Source organism: Kryptolebias marmoratus, linkage group LG2, assembly GCF_001649575.2.
Source record: "Kryptolebias marmoratus isolate JLee-2015 linkage group LG2, ASM164957v2, whole genome shotgun sequence".
Taxonomy (NCBI): domain Eukaryota; kingdom Metazoa; phylum Chordata; class Actinopteri; order Cyprinodontiformes; family Rivulidae; genus Kryptolebias; species Kryptolebias marmoratus.
The window spans coordinates 32680320-32702519 of record NC_051431.1 but is presented as its reverse complement, the minus strand read 5'-3'; the positions used below and the strand labels follow the sequence as shown (position 1 = coordinate 32702519).

At 39.4% G+C, this 22200-nt stretch overlaps 1 protein-coding gene across 1 annotated transcript in view; it reads right to left on the bottom strand.

The window, feature by feature from the left end:
• The window catches only part of zgc:153039 (uncharacterized protein LOC767698 homolog), a 109582-nt gene that overhangs the window by 2410 nt on the left and 84972 nt on the right, over window positions 1-22200 (bottom strand). The window contains exons 11-12 of the mRNA XM_037979613.1: window positions 11034-11208; window positions 4855-5001 (exon numbers count right to left, since the gene is read on the bottom strand). Of these exons, the coding sequence (XP_037835541.1) occupies window positions 4855-5001; window positions 11034-11208 (322 nt within the window). The remainder of the gene's footprint in view (window positions 1-4854; window positions 5002-11033; window positions 11209-22200) is intronic.

The following is a 22200-nucleotide window of genomic DNA, read 5'->3' as shown; positions in this document are numbered from 1 at the left end:
GTTCTTGAATGAGAACTGAAACAAACCAAAAAACAATTAAAAATGGAAAGAAAAAAGCAGAGTAGACAAAGTTAAATCGATGCAAGTGTCAGTACACAAGAAAGTAGTAAGACAGCAAAATTAAAAGATATATAGTAAAATGACTGCTTTTGTGTTTTAGAGAGTATCGTTTTGGCAGTTGGGGAAAAAAGTAATTAAACAGAAAAGGTGTGCCTTCTAGTAGATGAAAACCACAATCATCTGTGACTACATATTCTTCACCTGATTGCACTGGCACTTGATGTCTGTACCATGACTCTGGACAAATACTTGCACTGTTACACTCCTAGTTACATATGCCAAGGATGTTATGTTTTTGTCCGCTGGTTTCTTTATTTGTTTGTCTGTTCGCAAGATTATTGAACAATTCATTAAGATATTTGGTCAAATTTTCAGGAAATGATTGGGTTGTCACAAGGAATAATTCATAAAATTTTGGTGGAGATCCAGATCACAGTCCAGATCAGACCATTTTTTAACGAAGCGATGGTCTTGGCAGAGGTTTGTGCTCTCTAAGTGCTAGTTAGTAATGTTACTAGAAGAAGTTAGAGATCACAAAAGTGACAAAGAAGGTAATATGAGACTATAAAGTGAAGTCTTGACACTTGTAAGTTTAATTATAGTTAATAAAGTCATCTAAGTACAAGTAAATATTGAGGAGCAGTTCAGGTCAGTCCTCAACTAACAATTAGACACTAAAATGTGCTGTTTTAATTTTGTTAGTGCAGTTTTTGATACAGATGATACCTCTATCCTTCTAAATTGCCTCCAGGATAAGGTTGGAATTCATGGTACTGTCCCTCAACAGTAAAAGCTTGCTTTTGTATGTCATATGGTGGCACCCGTGTCAGCAACAGCTGCATTGGCTCGTGACAAAAACAGCGATAAACAACATTTCTAACAGAATTTCTAACCAGATCAGCAAAAAAAGGAGGATTTATGATCGGCACAGCCTTCTGCTATTAAATGCAGAATGTAAAATGGATTTCATGACCTTGCACATTATGGATTTACTGGAAGCTGTTGGTTTGCTGCGCACAAGGGGTGATGCCCGTTCAACGACGGCAACTCTCACCAGCAGCCTGCTTCCAGAGGAGATGAAGGCGGAGATGTATGTGGAAACAGAAGTGGGGAGCCCATGGTGGGGCTAACGCTAGGGCTAAAACTAACCCTTACAGGACACCGCTTCCTTCAATTCGGCTGTCAAATACCCGCTCATTAGAGAAGAAACTAGAGAGAGAGAGGTGAGAGACTGTTGTGCTCGAGTATTCACTGAGATCTGGCTGAACAACACAGTCGCAGAGGACGCTATTAACATTGCAGGACTAACAACTCACCGAGCTGATAGAAGCAGCGCTATCAGTGGCAAGACACAGGAAAGAGGTTTATGCATCTACAGCAATGATGGACACAAAAACAACCTTCTTACATTGTTCACCGGATATTGAGGTTTTGGCAGGTAAATGCCGCCCCTTCCACCTTCCAAGGGAATTCTTAGTTATATTCATCATTGCTGTTTATGTTCCCCCTGATGCAGATACAAAAGTTGCCTTAGATATCCTCTATATCAGCGGTCCCCAACCTTTTTAGCTCCACGGACCAGCTCATTATCAGACAATATTTTCATGGACCTGCCTTTAAAGGTGTGGCAGATAAATACAACAACATAAAATGATACAAGCGGCATGAAAACGGGGGTATTTGAAAATAAAAAAACGTAAATCCAACGTGTCCTTGCAGCTTTGTTAGTTACGTCCTGGTGTTGTGTTATCAACATGAATAACAGCCTCTCCTCCTCCTGATGTTCTCTGTGTTTAAACATGCCCTTCAAAATAAGAGACACCACAAATATAAAGAGCACAAAGAATCCAACTCACCATAACGCTGACTCAGTGGAGCCCTGAGCCTGTTTCTCAGTAACCAGACGGTCCATCCAGGGCTTGAGGAGATGTTTGTTTTTTTACTCGTTTTGCTGCTTGTGGGGTTTTTTTTTTAGCGGTAACGGATCACCTGACCTAGATAAGTGTTTTTACACATGCATTAAGAGGGAGTCATAGACGGATAGAGTGGAGAGAATCCGGTCAGTTTTTCAAAATAAATGTCGTTCAGACTCCGAAAATAAAAAAAAAAAAAACGGAAATACTGTAAGTTAATTATTCTTTCTCTGTGGCCCGGTACCAAATGACGCACAGACTGGTACTGCTCTGCGGCCTCGAGGTTGGGGACCTCTGCTCTATATCACTACACCAGTGATTTGCAAAGTACCTATCCTGAGGGCCTTTTCATTGTTGCTGGGGACTTCAACCAGGCCAACATGAGGAATGTTTTTCCTCATTTTTACCAACATGTAGTAGTCTTAGCAACCAGGAGTGACAATATACAGGACCACCCATACGCAAACATTAAAGCAGCATTCAATGCAGCCGTGTGCCCCCACCTAGGCTTATCAGACCACATTTCTGTTATGTTAACACCATCATACAGACCTATGCTCACCAGAACAAGGCCCTCCTCAAAACTGGTCAGTGTATATGGCCAGAGGGAGCCATGACAGCATTGCAGGGCTGCTTTGAAAGCACTGACTGGTCTGTGTTCAGAGAGGCTGCTACCAGGGACCAGGAGGTTGATATTGAGGAGCATGCTATGATTGCATCAAGCTACATTCAGAAATGCATGGAAGATGTCTGCGCAACAAAAAATGAGAAACCGTGGATGACTGCGGAGGTGCGAGCCCTTCTGAGATCTGGAGACACAACTGCCCTCAGAACAGCAAGAGCCAGGCTAAACAAAGTAGTTGGACTGGCTGAAAGGGCCTACGGATACAAAATCCAAGACCATTCTCAGGTCCACAGGAACAGCAGGAGACTGTGGCAGGGAATTAAATCTGTTACAGACTACAAGACCCCTTTCCTGTGATGCGAACACTGACTTCCTGAACCAACTTAATAGCTGTTTTGGTTGGTTTGAGGCCCTTAACATCATGCCTGTGGTGAAGGCCATTCCACAACAGGAGGAACAGGTATGTTGCCTTGACCCAGGTGGGGTCCTTCAGACCCTAAGGAGGATCAATCCAAGAAAATCTGCTGGCTGTATCCTGAAGGAGTGAGCAGAACAACTGGTGCATGTCCTTACAGATATATTCAACATCTCCTTGCGTCAAACTGTTGTACCATCCTGCTACAAAGCCTCTGCAATCATCACGGTTCTTAAAAAACCTACAGTAACAACTTTGAATGACTATCACCCAGTAGAACTTACACCTATAATCATGAAGTGCTTTGAAAGCAAAGGTTACATCACCTCCATTCTTCCCCCTTCACTTGATCCATTTCAATTTGCATATTGCCCAAACCGCTCCACTGAGGATGCCATAGCCACTGCACTCCACCTGACCTTGAAGCATTTGGAAAATAGGAATGCATTGGTCTGGATGCTGTTCATGGATTTTAGCTCAGCATTCAATACTATAATCCCACAGCATCTGATCAACAAACTGGGCCAACTTGGATTGTCCACTTCTCTGCAAAACTGGATACTGGACTTTTTGACAGACTTAATTTGTGTGGGGAGGAAATAACAGGTCAGACACAATTATGCCCAGCACAGGCTATCCTCAGGGATGTGTTCTCAACCCCTTACTTTACACCTTGATGACCAACGATTGTTGTGCCAAGTACAATACAAATTACATCATTAAGTATGTGGATGACACAACAGTGGTGGGTCTCATTCAGGATGATGAGGAGAAGTACTATAGAAAGGAGGTGACATTTTTTGTAGAATGGTGCAACAACAACAACCTGCTTCTAAATGTGGGAAAAACCAAAGAACTGGTGATCGACTTCAGGAGGAAACAGCATGTGCACATTGCTGTGTAGATCATCCCAAACATCAAGTTTGCAGGGGTTCACGTAAAAAACACTCTCACCTGGTCGCTGCACACCAACTCCACTGTCAAAAAGGCCCACCAGTGTCTGCACTTCCTGCACAGGCTAAGGAGAGCACACCTCAGTCCATCAATCCTTACTACCTTCTACAGAGGTACCACTGAGAGTGTGCTTACCAGCAGCATCTCTCTGTGGCATGAGAGCAACAGCGCCTCAGACAGGAAGGTACTGGGGACAGTGGTGAGGTCAGCTGAAAAAAATATTGGGGTCACACTGCCACCCATTGGGGACCTGACAAAACAATGCTACCTGTTGAGGGCAATAGGAATCACCAGGGACCCCTCTCACCCCTGTCATGGACTGTTTTCTCTCCCACCCTCAGGCAGAAGATACTGCAGCCTATCATGTAGAACAGTAATATTCCATGAAAGCTTTTACCTAACCACCATCAGACGTTTGAATTGTTCCAAATAATCCAAGACTATAATATTGTTTTATCTACCAGTTATCTGATTGTTTTGCACATATTATTCCTGATACATTTCTTAATTTAATTTAATAATTTGCATGCAGAACATCAATGCATTGTACTTTAAATATAACAATTATTTATTACAGTACAGACAATTCTTAGCAATATTGTTGTACATTGATATTGCAAAATGTGCATGCTTTGCTAGGGCCAAATTTTCAGTAAATGTGAAAAACTCTGGTTGTTTCAAATGTGTTTCATAAATAAAGTTGATTTGAAGTTGTTCTGCAGGCTGGCCTAGTCTTCACAAAGCTATCTTACATGTCAGTTTTGACATTAGAGTACTGTGAAATACTGAAATATAAAAATACCACAGACAATTGACCCAAACCCATCACTGGGTACAAATGTGCCATTTGAAGCTGCAGTTACACAGTTGCTGGTATTGTTACTGACCCAGTCCTGAGATGAAGAGGAGATGCTGAACACCATGACGTACAGAATCAGCCAGTGTCAGGTTGACAAAGGCTTTGATGTTCAGATGGTCCACCAGAGAGAGCCAGGACTCATATTGAGACTGCAGGGGGTCAGAAGGTAAAGTACCTGAAAGCAAAGAAACAAAAAAAGTATATCAAAATGTGGGAAGAGGACTGTGAGTGGTAAGAAATACAGTCTGACAGCAGTGTGTTGACTAGAGCTCAGGGTATGCTTACTTTTTTATGCATAATGAGATATAAAAATCAGATAACACCCTTTATACTAATATATTTTTGATTCATATACACCTTGTAAAACCATGCCTATCTGTGCATTTGTTCTTTTGTTCCCTGTTTCTGTTATCAGAAAGCTGAGATGAAGAATCCTTTACAACTTCTACTCCTTGTTGCCAGCTTAGGTACTTTGTCCATTCAGAATTTCCTCTATGATTCTGGTCTTGGATGTGGGCTGGGGTCGGGTTGTCAGACCGAGGGGTGGGAACGACAAAGAACTTGTCTCATGTACAGATACAGCCCAAGAAAATATTTTACTTTTAATAACAGCAACATGCATGTGTGAGGTTTGGTCAGGAAGAGAAGGCCCAGTAGTGGTGTGCAAGTATCTCCACTGATCAACAGATATAGTTCTGCCACAGAGTGCCACCCATCAAAATTTCCAACCCCTTCTTGCCACCCCATGAATATATTTCTAGATCCACCCCTGACTATAGGCCCGATTCTCTTGACAGATATTTAAGCATTCTACTTAATTTTATGGGGGAGTTTAAAGGTCAGCCGTCCGTTAGGGTTGGGACACTGTATATCAGCCATGGAGATTGGAATGTATTAGGCAAAAGATTTCTCTTAAAATTTCCATTATGGACAATATTTTCTGCTTATTTTAGCTCATTAATGTATCCACTTCAAAGGTTTTGACTTGTAAATGACTGTACAATTCAAATTCAAACTCAGTGTAATACACGCTGATTCACGCAATTCACCTAATTTATTTCCAGCAGCTCTACCCTTGTCAGGTGTTGATCCAATCCTCAGTTTGACACCTGACAGCAGATGAGCTGCTGTAGGACACCTCTGTTTTATGATTCCGCAAAGATCTGCATACTTCTTTTGTTTTAATTAACAACAATTTCTGTGAAAATGTAATCTTATCTTAAAAAAAAAAAAAAGTATTGTTCACAAATTTGTGTAAATCGCACAGCACAATGCTGCAGAAGTCGCAGGTTTTGAGGGAGTGTGCAATTGGCACGCTTACTGCAGGAATGTCCACCAGAGCTGTTACCCATGACTTGAATATTCATTCTCTATCATAAGCCTGCTCCAAAGGTGTTTCAGAAAATTTAGCAGTACATTCAACTGGCCTCACAACCAAAGACCACGTGTAACCACACCAGCCCTTTTCTCCTCCTTTCCCTGACCTCACACTCTATAGATGGTACACCTTCTTGCAATATGTTTAGAAATAAACCAGCATTGAGAAAAATAATTATTTAACCAGGTGCTTTACCTGTGCTTTAACTAACTGCCTGGGAAAACAAAACCTTCATCAGCTGCGTCGGCAGCTTTAACCACCAGCCCAAGAGCATGGAGCCTTGGCCACTGTATGTGGAGTGATGGTCAGCCTCTATGTGCAACTTTAACTCTTTGCCTTTGGGACCACCAACAGTAATTGATCTGCTGGCTTGAGAGAGCGTGAAGGAACATATGGGTGGAGCAGGTCGGACAGATACTGTGGGGCAAGACCATGCAGGCACTTAAAAACAAATAAAAGAACTTCAAAAATCAATCTGGAAACAAACTGGAAGCCAATGTAGTGATGCTAAAACTAGAGTGATGTGTTGTCATTTTCTGCACCAGTTAAAAGACAGGTAGCTGCGTTCTAAACCAGCTGGAGTCAAGCGAGTGACGACCGACTCAGCTCGACATAAAGTACATTTTATCTCAACTGTAAATGAGTTGAGATCAAAGCATGGAACATCTCAAAAATGTCTTGACAAAATGGGTTTGTCCATGGCCAATTAAGGATGAACTCAAATCAAATCGCAAAAAAAAAAAATATATATATATATATATATTTTATGAATGTTATTTAGTCAAACAACCACACAACATTCCAGGGACCCATTTTTCTGACCTAAAACTATTTTTTATCATTTTAGTCAATAATTTCTGAATTGGGTGATTTGTGTGTGTGTGTCAGGGGGGGTGTTGTGTTGCGTTAACGGTATGTACTGTACCCGGGCCAGCCAAGAACGTAGCTACTGTCCAGTTGTTTACTAGTGGAAATGGAGGAAGAAGCCATTTATGTAAATGAAGAAATGCCGGAAGACTTCATGAGGGTAATTGATATACACTGCCTGGCCAAAAAACTGTTGAACCTACACCTGACCAACTGCAGCAACCCCAGATCATAGCACTGCCCCCACAGGCTTGGACAGTAGGCAACACTTCATCTGCCTCTCTTCTTACCCTGATGCTCCCATCACTCTGGAACAGGGTACATCTGGACTCATCAGACCACATGACCTTCTTCCATTGCTCCAGAGTCCATCTTTATGCTCCGCAGCAAATTGAAGCCTTTTTTACAGTTAGCCTCACTGATTAGTGGTTTTCTTAAAGCTACACAGCTGTTCAGTCCCAATCCCTTGAGTTCCCTTCACATTGTGTGTGGAAATGCTCTTACTTTCACTATTAAAAGTAGCCCGGAGTTCTACTGTTCATTCAGGATTTTTTTTCCCCCCACTATCCTTCCAGTTTTTAACAATGCGTTCGACAGTTCTTAACCCAATTTTAGTAGTTTCTGTGATCTCCTTAGATGTTTTCTCTGTTTGATGCATGCCAATGATTTGACCCTTCTCAAACAGACTGACATCTTTTCCACGACCACAGGATGTGTCTTTCAACATGGTTGTTTAAGAAATGAGAAGCAGCTCATTGCTCCAGTTGGGGTTAAATAACTTGTTGCCAGCTGAAACATAATCACCCATGCAGTAATTATCCAATAATACCCAATTGCTTAATTAAATTCAGGTGGCAACTTTTTTTTTTGGCCAGGGAGTGTACAACCATACCAGTATGATTCTGAACCAACGGCTGGATCTCCATAATGAGATGAAAACTCTTCAGATTCTGATTCTGATGATCACCAGAACCGTCATGGCTGACAAAACAACATACATAAGGACAGATTTGGGAACGTGGAACGGTGAGAACCAATTACCCCCAGATCACTTTCACGACATCAGCATATGACACAGCAAATCAATAACACAAACAGGAGAGAGCTAATGTTGCTAACTCAAAGCTAACCCAATGGTAACTCATAAAAAGCGTGAGCGTGCTTGAGATTAGATGTTGTTTTTTATGAACTCTCACACCAAAGTGAACTAATCAACAGCAGTTTAAGACTATGACATTTGTTTAATCACACATGGATTGTCTATATGTTTTCATCAATAACAAACTGCTCTGAATCACAAACTGATCTCAGGCTGTCGGCTTGTAGCTCATATTTTTATGACAGTGTGCGTTCACATGATGTTAGAAGTGAAAGTTTCTATTTATCGTCTCCTTCTCTGTGGCAATGTCCTCCTCTACATTTGTCTTTCTTCTAAAATTAGAAATAGTTGGCAAAAGGTCCTGTTTTTTTAACGTGAAATCAGTACACTGCATTAACGTGGGTCGGAGCTCGAGGTGGATTCTCTTTGAAGTGGTCCAAACCAAAGTTCTGATAGTAATTCCCTCATTGGAACTGAAGGATCCTTTTTATCTTCCAGGAACGCAAAAAATAAAAACTCTAGTGGTATTTCCTGATCGGTTTGTACAAATAATTCCAACACATTGAATTATATTGTACCGGTATTCATCCACTCACTGTTGAATTGCTGAATGCTTGTGAACCTTGGCGGCTCTGTGGATGTCAAACACTAGAGAGGTCACTGAAAAAGCCGAAAACACTGAAGTAGTTTCTTCAACGTTTGGTATAAAAAGAAGTTTACATATTTTTAAAATTTTGCCGTAAGCATAAATTATGATTTTCTTACAACTGATGTTGGCTTAAAAACACTTTTCAGTTCAGATTTAAAAGATAAAAACTGGACTTGACTACTGATTTGACCTGAGCGAGGAGCTTAAGGCCACTGTCCAGCTTCACTTCCAGATTTGTTGCTGTGTGAGTGAGGTGTTGTGTTAAAGGATCCAGATAAGCATGGACTTCAGAAACATCACTGGGCCCAAACAACACAATCTCTACCTTTCATTCACTGAGATGTAAAAGGTTCACTGACATCCATGTTTTCATTTCTCCAATGCAGTCCAGTAGTTGGTTCACATAGTCATTATTATCCTGTTTTAGTGACATATAGATTTGGGTGTCATTGGCATAAAATTTGAAGGTAATATCACGTTTCCAGAAAATAGATTCAATAGGGAGTAAGCACAAAGAAAAGAAAAGAGGGTCAAGTATTGAGCTTTGAGGCACTCCACAAGTGAGAGGAGCTAAAAAAGGACTCAGCGCCTCCAACTTGGACACAAAAACCTCTCTGTGTAAATAGGATCTAAACCAGTTAAAAGCTACACACTGACCCAGTTGTCTAGACGAGACAGGAGGAACTGATGGTCCACAGTGTCAAAGGCAGCTGTTAGGTCCAACAGCAGCAAAACAACACAGTGGCCAGAGTCTGTGGCTAAAAAGAACAATGCTTAAAACCTTCTACAATGCTGACTCAGTACTGTGACAGGATTTAAAGTCAGACTGAAACACCTCAAGATGGTTGTGCTCATTTAAGTGTGAACACAGTTGGCAATTGACAACCTTCTCCAGGATCTTGGACATAAAAGGGAGCTTCAAGATTGGTCAAAAATTGGATAGTACAGTGGGGTCCAGGCCAGGATCCCACTATACACATGCAGCGACACCACTGCATGTTTAAAACCCATATGCTTGTGTCTGTTTGCCAAGCTGCCATTCACAGTGTTGAGCACAAAGGGAGTCAAGGTGGAAAAAACCTCTTTAAAACGACGAGGAGGGACTGGATTATTCAAATACCCAACAGGTTTCAGCTGATCAGTGATTTTTTTTCATTTAAAGGCCTTTTGGCACCAACACATGTTACGTGGCTTTTAAACTTGATAGGAAAACCTGGAAGAGTTCTAATTTGAATAAAGACTTTGTGACCTAAAATTTGTGGCCTTCAGATAAAACTAAACATTTAGCCCATTTTGTAGTAAACACTGACATATAAGGGATATTTCCAAAGAAGATTAGAAGCACCAGGATTTCATTTTAATCCATATCGTTTCAGGCCCAGTAGTGACATTTCCAAAAAGTTGTAATAAAAATGAGTCTGAAAGTGAGAGTGATGCAAGACAAAATGTGGAAGGGATGGATAGAAAGAAAGAGAAATTCAGCTTAGACAGAATGCAAGACAGAGCAAAGATACAGGGAGGTGAAACAGGCAGGTCATCAATCATTCCTAAAATATCAGTTGTAGAGAGGTCTGCAAGCGTTGACTGTGGTAGCAGCAGTTAGGTCTTAATGTGATTGTTATTAAGAATAAATAAGTAATCTAATTAGATTTACAAAAGCTGCTAGACAGGTCTGCAAGAATAAATGAATGTAAAATACATCAGAGAGCAGGTGAGGATTTCCAACAATAAACTCCGCTTCCCTGTTGTTGTGTAAAATAAAGGCTTCTTTATATCAAGAACAAGAGGATTTTCAGATAGGAGAAGAGCTCTTTCGTGGCTAATGATTTTCCTCTAATGTGCAACACTGCAGTTAAGGCTAGTCACTGTCTCTCCCCTCAAATCTACCAAGAGACCCCTCACAACACTGTTTAATGACAAAGAAAAGGTCAATCAATAACTCCACTACTTGAAAGTATTCAAGTGATTGCCATTCCAGAAAAGGAGACACCTCCAGAGCAGTGGGTGTGCAGTTGAAATAAAACAGCAACAGATGTTAGAGAAACAGATCTAGCATTCTAAGATAGCCCATTTAATGTTGCAATGTGAAACTACACTTTTTATTCATATACTCCACACAAGGCTTGAACTGGTTTGATTCTGCTCACTTATTAACCTCCCATTCAATGTACACTAAAAGTAAGATGTAAATTAGCTCAATTTTAGTGTTCTTACTGAGGTCTCCGAGTTGGACGTGTCCCAGAACATAAAGGCCACTCTTCTTGATGTCATTGATAAAGGTGATGAGGCCCACAGTGCTGCGAGGGTTGGAAACCATTAGAAGGATCTGAGGCCTCCAGAACTTGATGTGGTCCTTCCTGACGTCGAGCATCAGAAGGTACTTACGGACCTAGAGGCAAAACAGAGATGTGTGAGAAGTGGAACTATGGAAACTGCTTTTATGTTGCAGATGAATAAAGTGGAGGTCCAAACCAGAGTAAGCCATGCGTGTAAGGCTGTGATATTTATCACTCGTCACCGAAAGTTGACGAGGAGAATGTTTTGTCCAGTGTTTGTCAGAACAAATTTTAAGGAAACTTCAAAAAAGTAATTATTAAAATGTATATATACAGCTGAATAACTTAGAGTAAACTCAGTTCATGAAGGCTGCTACAGCCAACTGACCATACAAAGCAAAAATGGCTACATGTAACACATTCAATTTTATAGATATTGACCTAATATTTGGATTGGTAGTAGATTAAATTTATCTATAACATGCGCTAAAAAATTACACAACATCTTTGTTAAAACATTTCCCATTACCTTTTTGGAGTCAACTTTGTCTGTCTGTTGGCAAATTATCTCATAAACCACTTGGCAGATTTTACTGAAATTTATAGGAAATAATCATTAGATGTACCTCTACAACTGATTAACTTTTAAAGCCAACCCAGTGCAAGATTTATGCAACAGCCAACTGACCTAAGAAAGCACAGAAATGTCTTTAAAATTAAAATTTTGAAGATACTGATCTTACATTAGGTGGGGTTGCAGCTGAGAGTCATTCACAATGCATAGGCCAAGGACTATTCATTGCACAAGATCCAAGCTTAAAACATTAGCATTAGATAGATAGATAAATACTTTATTTATCCAGAGGGAAATTCCATATATCTAAGTAGCTCATAAAAAAACATGCATCCATTCTGACATGTTCTTATAGGTTAAATAGCCCATAAGAGCATCAACACACAACCTACACAACTACACGTACACTGTTAAAATAGAAACGTAAATAAATAAAAAATAAATAAAAAAATTCACCATTACCTATAACTTAATACAATTGCTTGGTTGAACAATTTGAATTCAATTGAGAGTGCTAGACAAAGAAATCCCCAAGTTAGTCAGGTATAAATTAACATTCCAAAAATAGAGTGAAGCTAACATCCATACTTCCTTGCATTTCATAGCCTGAAGCTGTTGTACAGTCTAACAGCTCGGGGAATAAAATAGTTTCTAAATCTGTTGGTGGAACTGGGTAAGGACAGCAGTCTACCACTGAACACACTCGACCTCCCATCCACAATGTCATGCAGTGGATGGGAGCTGTTGTTCAGTATGGACTGCAGCTCGTCCAAAGTCCTTTTTACCTCCACTGTCACTAGACATCTCAGCTCTGTACCTACCACTTCACTGGCTCTCCTCACCAGTCTGTCCACTCGATCAGCGTCTGTCCTCCTAATGCTTCCTCCCCAACAAACCACAGCATAGAAGAGGACGCTGGCCACCTCAGACTCATAGAACATCTGCAACAATGTTTTGCAGATGTTGAAGGACTCCAACCTTCACAGGAAGTACAGATGACTCTGTCCCTTCCTGCGAAGATTGTCCATGTGGACAGACCAGTCCAGCGTAGTCTTAACTCATCTGTAGTCCCAAATATCTGTATGTCCTGACCACCTCCACATCAAACCCTACCCTTTAATGGACACTGGTTGGAGATATCCTTTTTTCTTCCTAAAGTCTAACACCATCTTCTTGGTTTTGGAGGTGTTCAGATGCAAAGAGTTGGTCCTACACCATCCTACAAAGTCTGCAATCAAGCTCCTGTACTTCCCCCTCCTGTCTGTCCTTTATACATCCAACTATCACAGTATCATCCAAGTATTTTTGTATATGGCAGAGCTCAGAATTATACTGGAAGTCAGATGTCTACAAGGTAAAGAGGACAGGGGAGAGCACAGTCCCCTTTGGTGCTCCGGTACTGCTGATCAGTGTCTGATGTGCAGTCCTGCATTCTAACATACTGTGGTCTCCCTGTGAGGTAATCCATAACACATGACACCAGGTGTGGGTCCACCTTCATCCCTGTTAGCTTGTACCTAAGAAAGAGTGGCCAGATAGTGTTAAAGGCACTGGAGAAATCCATAAATGTCATTGTCACCACTCCTTATCCAGGTATGAGTGGACTCTGTGAAGTAAGTACAGGATGGCATCCTCCACCCCAATCTTTCTCTGGTATCCAAACTGCAGTGGATCTGAATGATATACCTGTGGTTTTAGGACCTGGAGCAGCAGTCGTTCAAAGATTTTTATAATATGTGATGTCACTGCTACTGGTCTATAGTCGCCTGGCTCCCTGGAATACTTTATCTTGGGAACAGGAATAAGACAAGGTTTTCGAGAGCACTGGGACTTTTCCTACAAGCAAGCTCAGGTTGTATATATGCTGGAGTGGCTACCCCAATTTAGTAGCATGTTATAAGCATCTTATGCCCCTTTTCCACCGGCTCTAAAAGTCCTGGCTCCACTCTACGGCGGATAACAGCTGTCCTACTCCGTGCAACAATCGCAGCATCCAGAGCATTTCTTCCACTGCGCCTCTCTTCCACTGCGCCTCTCTTCCACTGCGCCTCTCTTCCTGAAGTCTCAGGAGAATCCCCATAAGTTTAAAAAACAGCAACAACACAGGGCCAACGTTGTCCATAGCGCTTTAGTTGTTTCCACAAATGGCGCCAAGTTTCGGTAGCGCACACTGACCCCCTCCCCCCACGGCCCCGCCCCCCACAACACAAGGAGGTGTTCCTCTGCTACCGACCAGACTGGCCAGTGGAAACGCAATGCATTTTTTATAGAGCCGAGTAGAGCAGAGTAGAGTAGCAGGGCTTCTGAAATAGAGCCAGTGGTCCTCTCTCATGTTGTTATGCTGCAGCTTCTGTTCGACCTTCCTTCTGTAGTCCTCCTTTGCCTCTCTCAGTTAGACTCGGAGTATCCTTTGTACTCACCTCAACTCAACTCATCTCTGTCCTCCTCCTTAAATGCTCTCTTCTTCCTGTTCAGGATGTCCTTGACCTTAGTTGTAATCCACAGCTTGTTATTAGGGAAGCAATGTACCGTTCTAATGGGGTCCACATTAGAACTGCTAGAGTAAACCTTGTTTGTCTTAGCAAAACATCTCATGAACCACTGGACCTCTAACTCACCACATGGGTATGATTACTGCATGATTTATTTAAGGCAAATAGATGAATAGATAATAGATAAAGAAAATAAACATTTTTGCTCGCTTTGTTTCTAGTGTTAACGTATGAAACAAAATTACTTTTACAAATCCGAGTAGTTTATGGACTACATCTAAACGGCTTTAAATAAACCCTTTAAATGAGCTTTAAAACTGCATAAATTGAAATGTAAACCACTTTAGAAATATACCTGTTAATTATTTTGTTATTCAAGCATTTTAAAGCATTTTAAAGTCATTCATCAATATTAACTCCACACATCAGTCTCAAGGAGCTTATAATGATAAATAATTTGAAAAGCAAAAAATACAAACAAACCTACAGACTATAAAAATATTTAGGTGGATTCCCTACGTCTTGTACCAAATTATTAGTTTCTTTTCACAAGCCGTAAAGTTTGCTGATAAAAAGTCAAAAATTAAATCTCCAAAGCTTAGAATTTGAAGGTATTTAAAAATGTGTCAGTCTTATCACAATAAATTCAGTTGCACACTGTATTATAAAACTTGTCCTTCAGGGAAAAGTGACCTCGAGGTTCAGGGAAATTAGCTTTTCCCTTCTTGTGTGTTTCCCCCCAAAATCTCTGGGTAAAGGTTGTATCCAAACTTTAGAGAAGAGGTGGAAAGGTTAATGATCCAAATGATTTAGTAAAGATCATCGCCCTTACAACATGTGGGGACTTTGTAATGATAAGTAAAAGGACATTCAAGGCTTTTAAAAGTACCAGATCTTTTTACTGAGAATACGACACGAGACAGAAGTCGCTCCATCAATTCTAAAGACAACTTAAAATTCAGCTCAGATTCAGCCAAATGCAGCAAAGGCGACTGAACAGGGTTTCATGATGCAGATGGACAATAATAATAATATTCTGCAATGGCTATGTCAACTACATGTTTCTGCAGCATTTTAGTTATTGAAAACAAATAAAGACCAGACAACTTATCAAAAAGGAAACGCTTCAGATATCTTTCTCTATTTAAGTCAGCACCTTCAAATGAACAACATTTGAAGAAAAACATTGAAATGTTTTGTTTATGCTTAGGTAGATTTTCCCAGTCATAACCTTCTACAGTAGAGGACAGGTAAAGTTTCATAACTAACTTTGTACAACAAATTTAACTACTAACATAGAACACCAAAGATATCTGATGTCTCCTTTCAAATCTACTGTGAAGGCAAACTATGCCAAGATTTTTGGTAGCACTTCATAATAACTACACATTATTTAGCCTTATTTATTCATTAAAAAATATTAATTAACTTTGAAAACATCATTGAGGATGTTTCATATTTAATAAGCGATAATTAACACATTTATTAATGCTTTACCCATAAAATCTAATTACTTCCGAAACCAATGTTTATTCATGCTTAACAACTCATGATTAACTATTCTATATACTGTGTATATGTATGTAAATGGTGATATAAATGTACTTTCACAACATATGTTAGACATGTATTAATGGTTGGAGAATGTTTGAATTAACTATATGCTTACCCTGCAGTGCATTAATAATTAAGACAGTTGTTAGTAGTTAGTTAAGTCTTTTTGTGAACCCTAAAGTGAGGACTATGCTTTATTAGGAATTTTTAAAGTAGAAAAGATCCTGAAGAAAGCAGTTTTACAGAATGCTGGTATAGATTCTCAGTCATCAAAGATCCAAAAACGTTAAAAACAAAAACTGAACTTCTATTCTGTTCAGTTTTCCAAAAGCCTTATAATCTTTAAGTATCATATTTTCTGAACTATAAAAGACTTAAAAGCCTTCAGTTTTCTCAAAAAACGACAGTGCACCTTAGAATCCAGAGCACCTTATATATGTAAGAAGTTGTAATGTTTTGGTATGACTTTGGAAAACTACAAAGCCACCCCACTTGCAGCATTAAGACTCAGTTATAGTCGCACAGGGCTCAGCACACGGAGTGCGAACCTGAGCCAGCAATGTAGGCATTTATACTTGACGCTTATGTCGGTGCAGTATCCTCCTGTGAGTTTTGAACTGTTTGATTATCTTTGTGATCTCTCATTAACCAATAATACATGTCTACCACATGGTGTGAAAGTACATTTATATCACCATTTACATACATATACACAGTATATAGAATAGTTATTTCATGAGTTGTTAAGCATGAATAAACATTGAGTATGTTGGTTTTGGAAGTATCTAGCCTTTATGAGTAAAGCATTAATAAACATGTTAATAAATGTGTTAATTATAGCTTATTTAGTGTGAATCATCCTTAATTAATGATGTTTTCAAGGTTAATCAATCATTTATTCATGATTAAATAAGGCTAAATAATATGTAGTTATTAAAAAGTGCTACCAGTTTTTTGTAAATTAGTGTACAATTTTGCTTAAAATTGTTCTATAAAGATAAGTTGAATTAATGTATTTTTTTAATATAAGTGACTTCAACTCTGAACATTGTGCCTCTATAGGAAATTGTTTTCTTTTTTAAAATAGGACTGTAAAGAATTTGTACAGACCAAAATAGCCTTCTGCAAAACGTTTTTAACAGTGAAAGCAAACTTCACCTCCAAGTATTGAAGCTCCATGGTCTCTAGATCTACTTTATGTCTCTACTGTTGTTTCCAAGGTTAAAGCTGAAGGCCCAGTGAATGGGTACTGATATAGTTTTCACTAGCTTCACATTCACCAGACACATGAGAATAGTATCTACCTATTCATCTACTGTGAACAAAAATACAAATGAAAACACTACTTCCTAAAATATTTTGTTTTTTTACTGTCACAGACTCTTAAAAAAGTCTCGTGTTTGTGCTTTTAAATCATATGTATGTGTGCATATGTTGTTAAATAGCAGTCAAGGAAGCAAATTACACATCTCAATCAACATCCCATTATAACCAAAATCTGCAAGGTTTGTGTGTATATAGCTACATTTGCACATGAATGTGTGTTTGTCTGGTCTTCTACATATGTCATTCAGCCTATTCAAGGTAAAAATGTGCTTTTGTGAGATTATTTATGAATGTACTCAAATGCCAGCATATAATAATGTATGTCATAACAACAATCATCATCAAGACTAACTGTGTGCTATTGAGGTGGAATCAAGGTGCCATTTACAAAATGTAACCAAGTAGACCTTAACAATAGAGTTAAACCTAATAGGAATGATTTATGCTCACTTTATACCAATAATGGAAACAATAACCATTATTTCAGTTGCCTTTTAGGGCCTCTTGACAATGGATGATGAGCCTGCTACACTGTGAAAATTCAGCAAGAATGTGACTGGACTTTGCAGGATCTTGGTAAAGTACTCAGGCATGCATAAAGAACACAGTCATAGAGCATAGTAGGTTTCCAATGGATTTAAGCATGTGCAAAACTTTTGTACTGTCATTGTGGTGATTTGTTATTGTAGTGGCAGTGTGTCAAGACCCTGGATGAAGCCCCATGTCATGGAAATGATGATGGCAGCTTATCCATGACATGGGGCCCATGTACACCTGTGTGACTTGTGTAAATGGTAAATGGTAAATGGCTTGCACTTATATAGCGCTTTATCTAGTCCAAGGACCCCAAAGCGCTTTACACTACAATCATTCACCCATTCATCCACACATTCACACACTGATGGTGGTAAGCTACATTGTAGCCACAGCTGCCCTGGGGCGGGCTGACAGAAGTGAGGCTGCCATCACACCGGCGCCACCGAGCCCTCTGACCACCACCAGTAGGCAAGGCGGGTGAAGTGTCTTGCCCAAGGACACAACGGCTGAGATAGCCGGAGCGGGGGCTTGAACCAGCAACCCTCCGATTACAGGACAAACCCCTACCTCCTGAGCCACTGTGTGAGGAAGATGGCACAGAAGTGGCCACACTTGCTTTAAGCCTAGGTTATAGAACCATGATTAGGACAGGTCTTAGTGGTAGCATAGTGGGATCTTTTAGTGTGTAGCTGCAGCTGATTACAATTAGAGCCAGGATGACCACATACAGCATAGTCAGGACATAAGAGAGTGTATTTGGAATGACGAAAGTAGCTGAGAAACACCTATATTGCAAGTCATAAAAGTGGAGCAGCATCAAGGTTACCTTCACACTGAAGGAGGTTTTCCAAATTTGCCATGATCCAACCACATTCTAAAAATTGGTGTATTTTATTTGTCATCATCCTGTTGGTCAAACCAAAGAGAGAAAGCTGAGGGTTAATATTTTATCATTTTGGAAACTTCTGCCAGTTTGAGTGCTCCTTTTTACAACTGAGGTTACAAGTGGTACAAGAAAGTTGGGGAAAGATTTATCCCTGGGATAAACACAGCAGATACATGGTCTGAAGAAAGTGAAATTTGAAGTCAGCCTGTTATCTTCCACTTAGATGAAGAGGGTTGAGTAGAAACTCAAGTGCTTCCAGCAAATTAAGGAGCTAGCACTTTTTGGCAGTAAGAAACTTTCATTAAACTGAGGAGCACTTCTTGTAAATCGCCAATAATAGTTAAAAATGTTTTTTATTTGAAACCACTTTGGGGGTGTTTTATTAGTCTGTGGTAATGATACAACACTGTGAAAAAAGTAAAAAAAAAAAAAATTAAATTGTGTCAGAGCTCCATTTTAGAGATCAGCCTGAAAAGACCCAAGAGATCATTCTGATAATGACTGTTGAAACAAGCCAAGTTCAGCTCATACTCTGTGTGTGAGCATGGCCATCAGTCAAAAAAACAGATACAGCCAACTTTATTACCATCATAATCTCCACAACTGTTGCTGTAAAAAACAAAAAACAAGGTCCTAGAGGCAAAGTCCAACTGTCTCCACTCATCTAGTCATCTGTCTCCCTTTATCTCTGTTTCTCTGTCGTTTCATCCATCAGACTATCATCATTTCACTGTTGCTTCCATCTCATCCATCACTTAGTTTCTCAATCACTTATCCCCTCTGTACCCACCTTCTTTCCTCATGATACAATCAGCATTTCTTGCCTCCGTTTCTCTTTTTCTTTTCCAAACACAGTTTTGACCGCCTATCATCTAGTTGAATATCTTTGTCATTATGTGCTGTTGTGTCTTTCATCCCTTTTTCAATGTCACACAGCTGGCACTCAGCCCACACTGCTATTGCTGGAGGGTGCACAGTATACATGCACATATTGGGTCTCTGTTGCTAGGTCCATCATTTTTATTAGACTTGGATTCTGTCTGGAGGCAGGTTTAAAAAAAAAAAACTACATGTATTAAATGGTTGAGGTGGGGAGGCAAAATGAGAAGACTCATTTGTAAAAGGAGAATAAAAAGATTTTAGGGCTTACATTAAAAGTTCATGGAAATGATTAATTGCCTAATAAACACATTACACACAACACATGAGCCACAATTACATTACATATTCAGTGTACTAAATGAATGCCAAATATTCAACTTTATTTTAATATGAAATTAAATTGGTTAATAACTGCTATTTGTTCTTGTCCATGACTAGACTAAAAGAAAATCCATGTTTTAATACAGAGATTTTTTTTGCTTATAGGAATACCAGGATGTGTTGGTAGTCTATATAGAATGTCTTATGGCTATCATTTATTGGGGAAAATAATTCATTATTGAATCTAAAAGAATTTTAAAAATTCCATACTTGGCAGAGCTTCCTTTTTCCTACATTTATAGCTGCAAGTCTATGTAAAGTTGGCATGTCTAGGAACTGGGATTTTTGTTTACTTTTCAAATAAAAACTATTTCAGCTTCTTCAAGCTGGATGGGCCCCATTGGTGTAGAGCAATCTTTAAGTCATATACCAGATTGTCAATCTGACTCTGGTCTGAAATATGACTTCACCATTCAAAGATATTTACACAGGTCTCTCTAAGTTACTCCAATATTCTTACAGTTTGTTTAGAGTAATTTTCCTGCTTAAAGGTATCAGGCATCACTCTTAGCTATGTAACAGACTGAAACAACTTTTACCTCATGTATGTGGTTGTATTTTGCACAATACACAATCTCTTTAAATCTAATCAATCAGTAAAAAGTTTTTTCACTCATCAGTTTGCAGAAATACGGTGTTAATTGTGTTGACTGCTTAGAGTTGCACTTGCAAAGTGGTAGTGGAGATCTTTGGCCCCTTTGAATGAAATAAAGGAAATTTGCATAAAGTTGGAATTAAGCAATTCAGTAAGCTAAGTGACAGCGTGCTCCCATAATTTTTTCATAATGGATAGTCTCGGCTCATTTACGATCACAAAGCTCTTATGAATATTTAACTTGCAACTCAAAAACTTGGACAATGCAACTTTGGAAACCAAAAACCATTCCTCCCATCGTTTCTATCAGATATTCCTGCCTTCCTTTGCCATGTTCTCATTCCACCTCAGCTGAGAAGGAATCAGAGATGCTGGGGAAAACACAGCAGTCTTTATGTGAGGTTTAAAGCTTTTTTGGCATCATCTGTTGGAATACCTCTACCCTGGCTGGGCCCGGGTAGGGAGAGCCATTTTCCAATTTACACCTGCATGGTACCTGTTGCTGGCATGCAGTGTTTATCCCTTGCCAGCCTCCACTGTGTTTCTGTTTGGGTGTAGTTAACCCCTGGAGTTTATGACTGCTGGGCCACGCACCCATGTTGGTGATGGATCAGGTTTCAGTGAGGATGGGACTTGTCAGTGCTAGATCATTATCATTCAAAACTTTCATTTAAAGTGGCTTCTTTACCACCTGAGATCTAAGTTTATGTTGGTGACTCAAACCTGGCACAGTGTCAGCGAGTCCAGCTGTTTCTCTGATCCTTAACTTGTAGACTTGTTATTTCAATGCATCAAGTACTTCTGGATGTGGTGAAAACAAATTGTCACTGACTTTTATTCATGCTTTGAATTTCTTACATTTGAGTTGGGTCACTCCTGCTTTATTAATGACTTCAAAACTATGATTGTGTTTTAATTGTTTGTGAATTTAATATTCATGTGTGATGTCCCACCAAGCCTTTGGTCAAAGATTCTTTTTTAATCTTTGCTAATCTAAACCTAATGCTACTTAATTTTAACCCAGTGTTGTCTAATCTGTCCTTTCAAATTTTAGGCAAATTTTAAAACTTAATATATCTATTTTTTTTTTTTTTTAAGAAAAGATCATATTTATACAGCTGCAGTCCATTTTAAATGCACACAACATTCTTGAAATGTTTCAGTCACAGCACAGAAAATGCACTTTTAAAAGCTTACCATGATATTTTATTAGTTACAGATTTATTAGCTACAAATCTTTTGATGGCTTCATCATTTTTGCTTTTTGACTCGCTGCCTTTGACACAGTTGACTAAAGTAATCTGATCTCCCGGCTGGATCAATGTGGTATCAAAAGCTCTGCACTAGACTGGTTCCGGTCTTACAGAGAAACTCCTGTCAGTTTCAGAGAACTTTTTTCCTACTCTGTCCCTCTCACATGTGGAGTTCCCCAAGGATTTATTCTTGGATCCATTTTATTTTCAATTTACATGCTCCCCATAGGCTTGATTTTCAGAAACTTTAACATCTCTTTTCATTCCTACCCAGACAACACTCAGATCTGGGGGTGATATCTGATTTAAATTTGAACCTTGAGAAACATTAGTTCTGTAGTAAAGAGATCTTTTTTTTTTATTTGAGGCTTTCACACTTTTAAAACATCCCAACTGTACTTACTGTAATTCTGTATGTTTGTGGCAGCCAGGCAAACCTCTCACAACTGTAGTTAGTTCCAAATGCTCATTTTTTTATGCTGGTCTCCTTTCATTGACTACCTGTTTGTTTTTGAATTTATTTGAAATTTTTACTAATGACCAATAAGGCTATGAATGGGCAGGCCCGTATACCTGTCTGATCTCCTGCAGCCGTATGTGCCCTCCAGGTCGCTTAGATCTAATG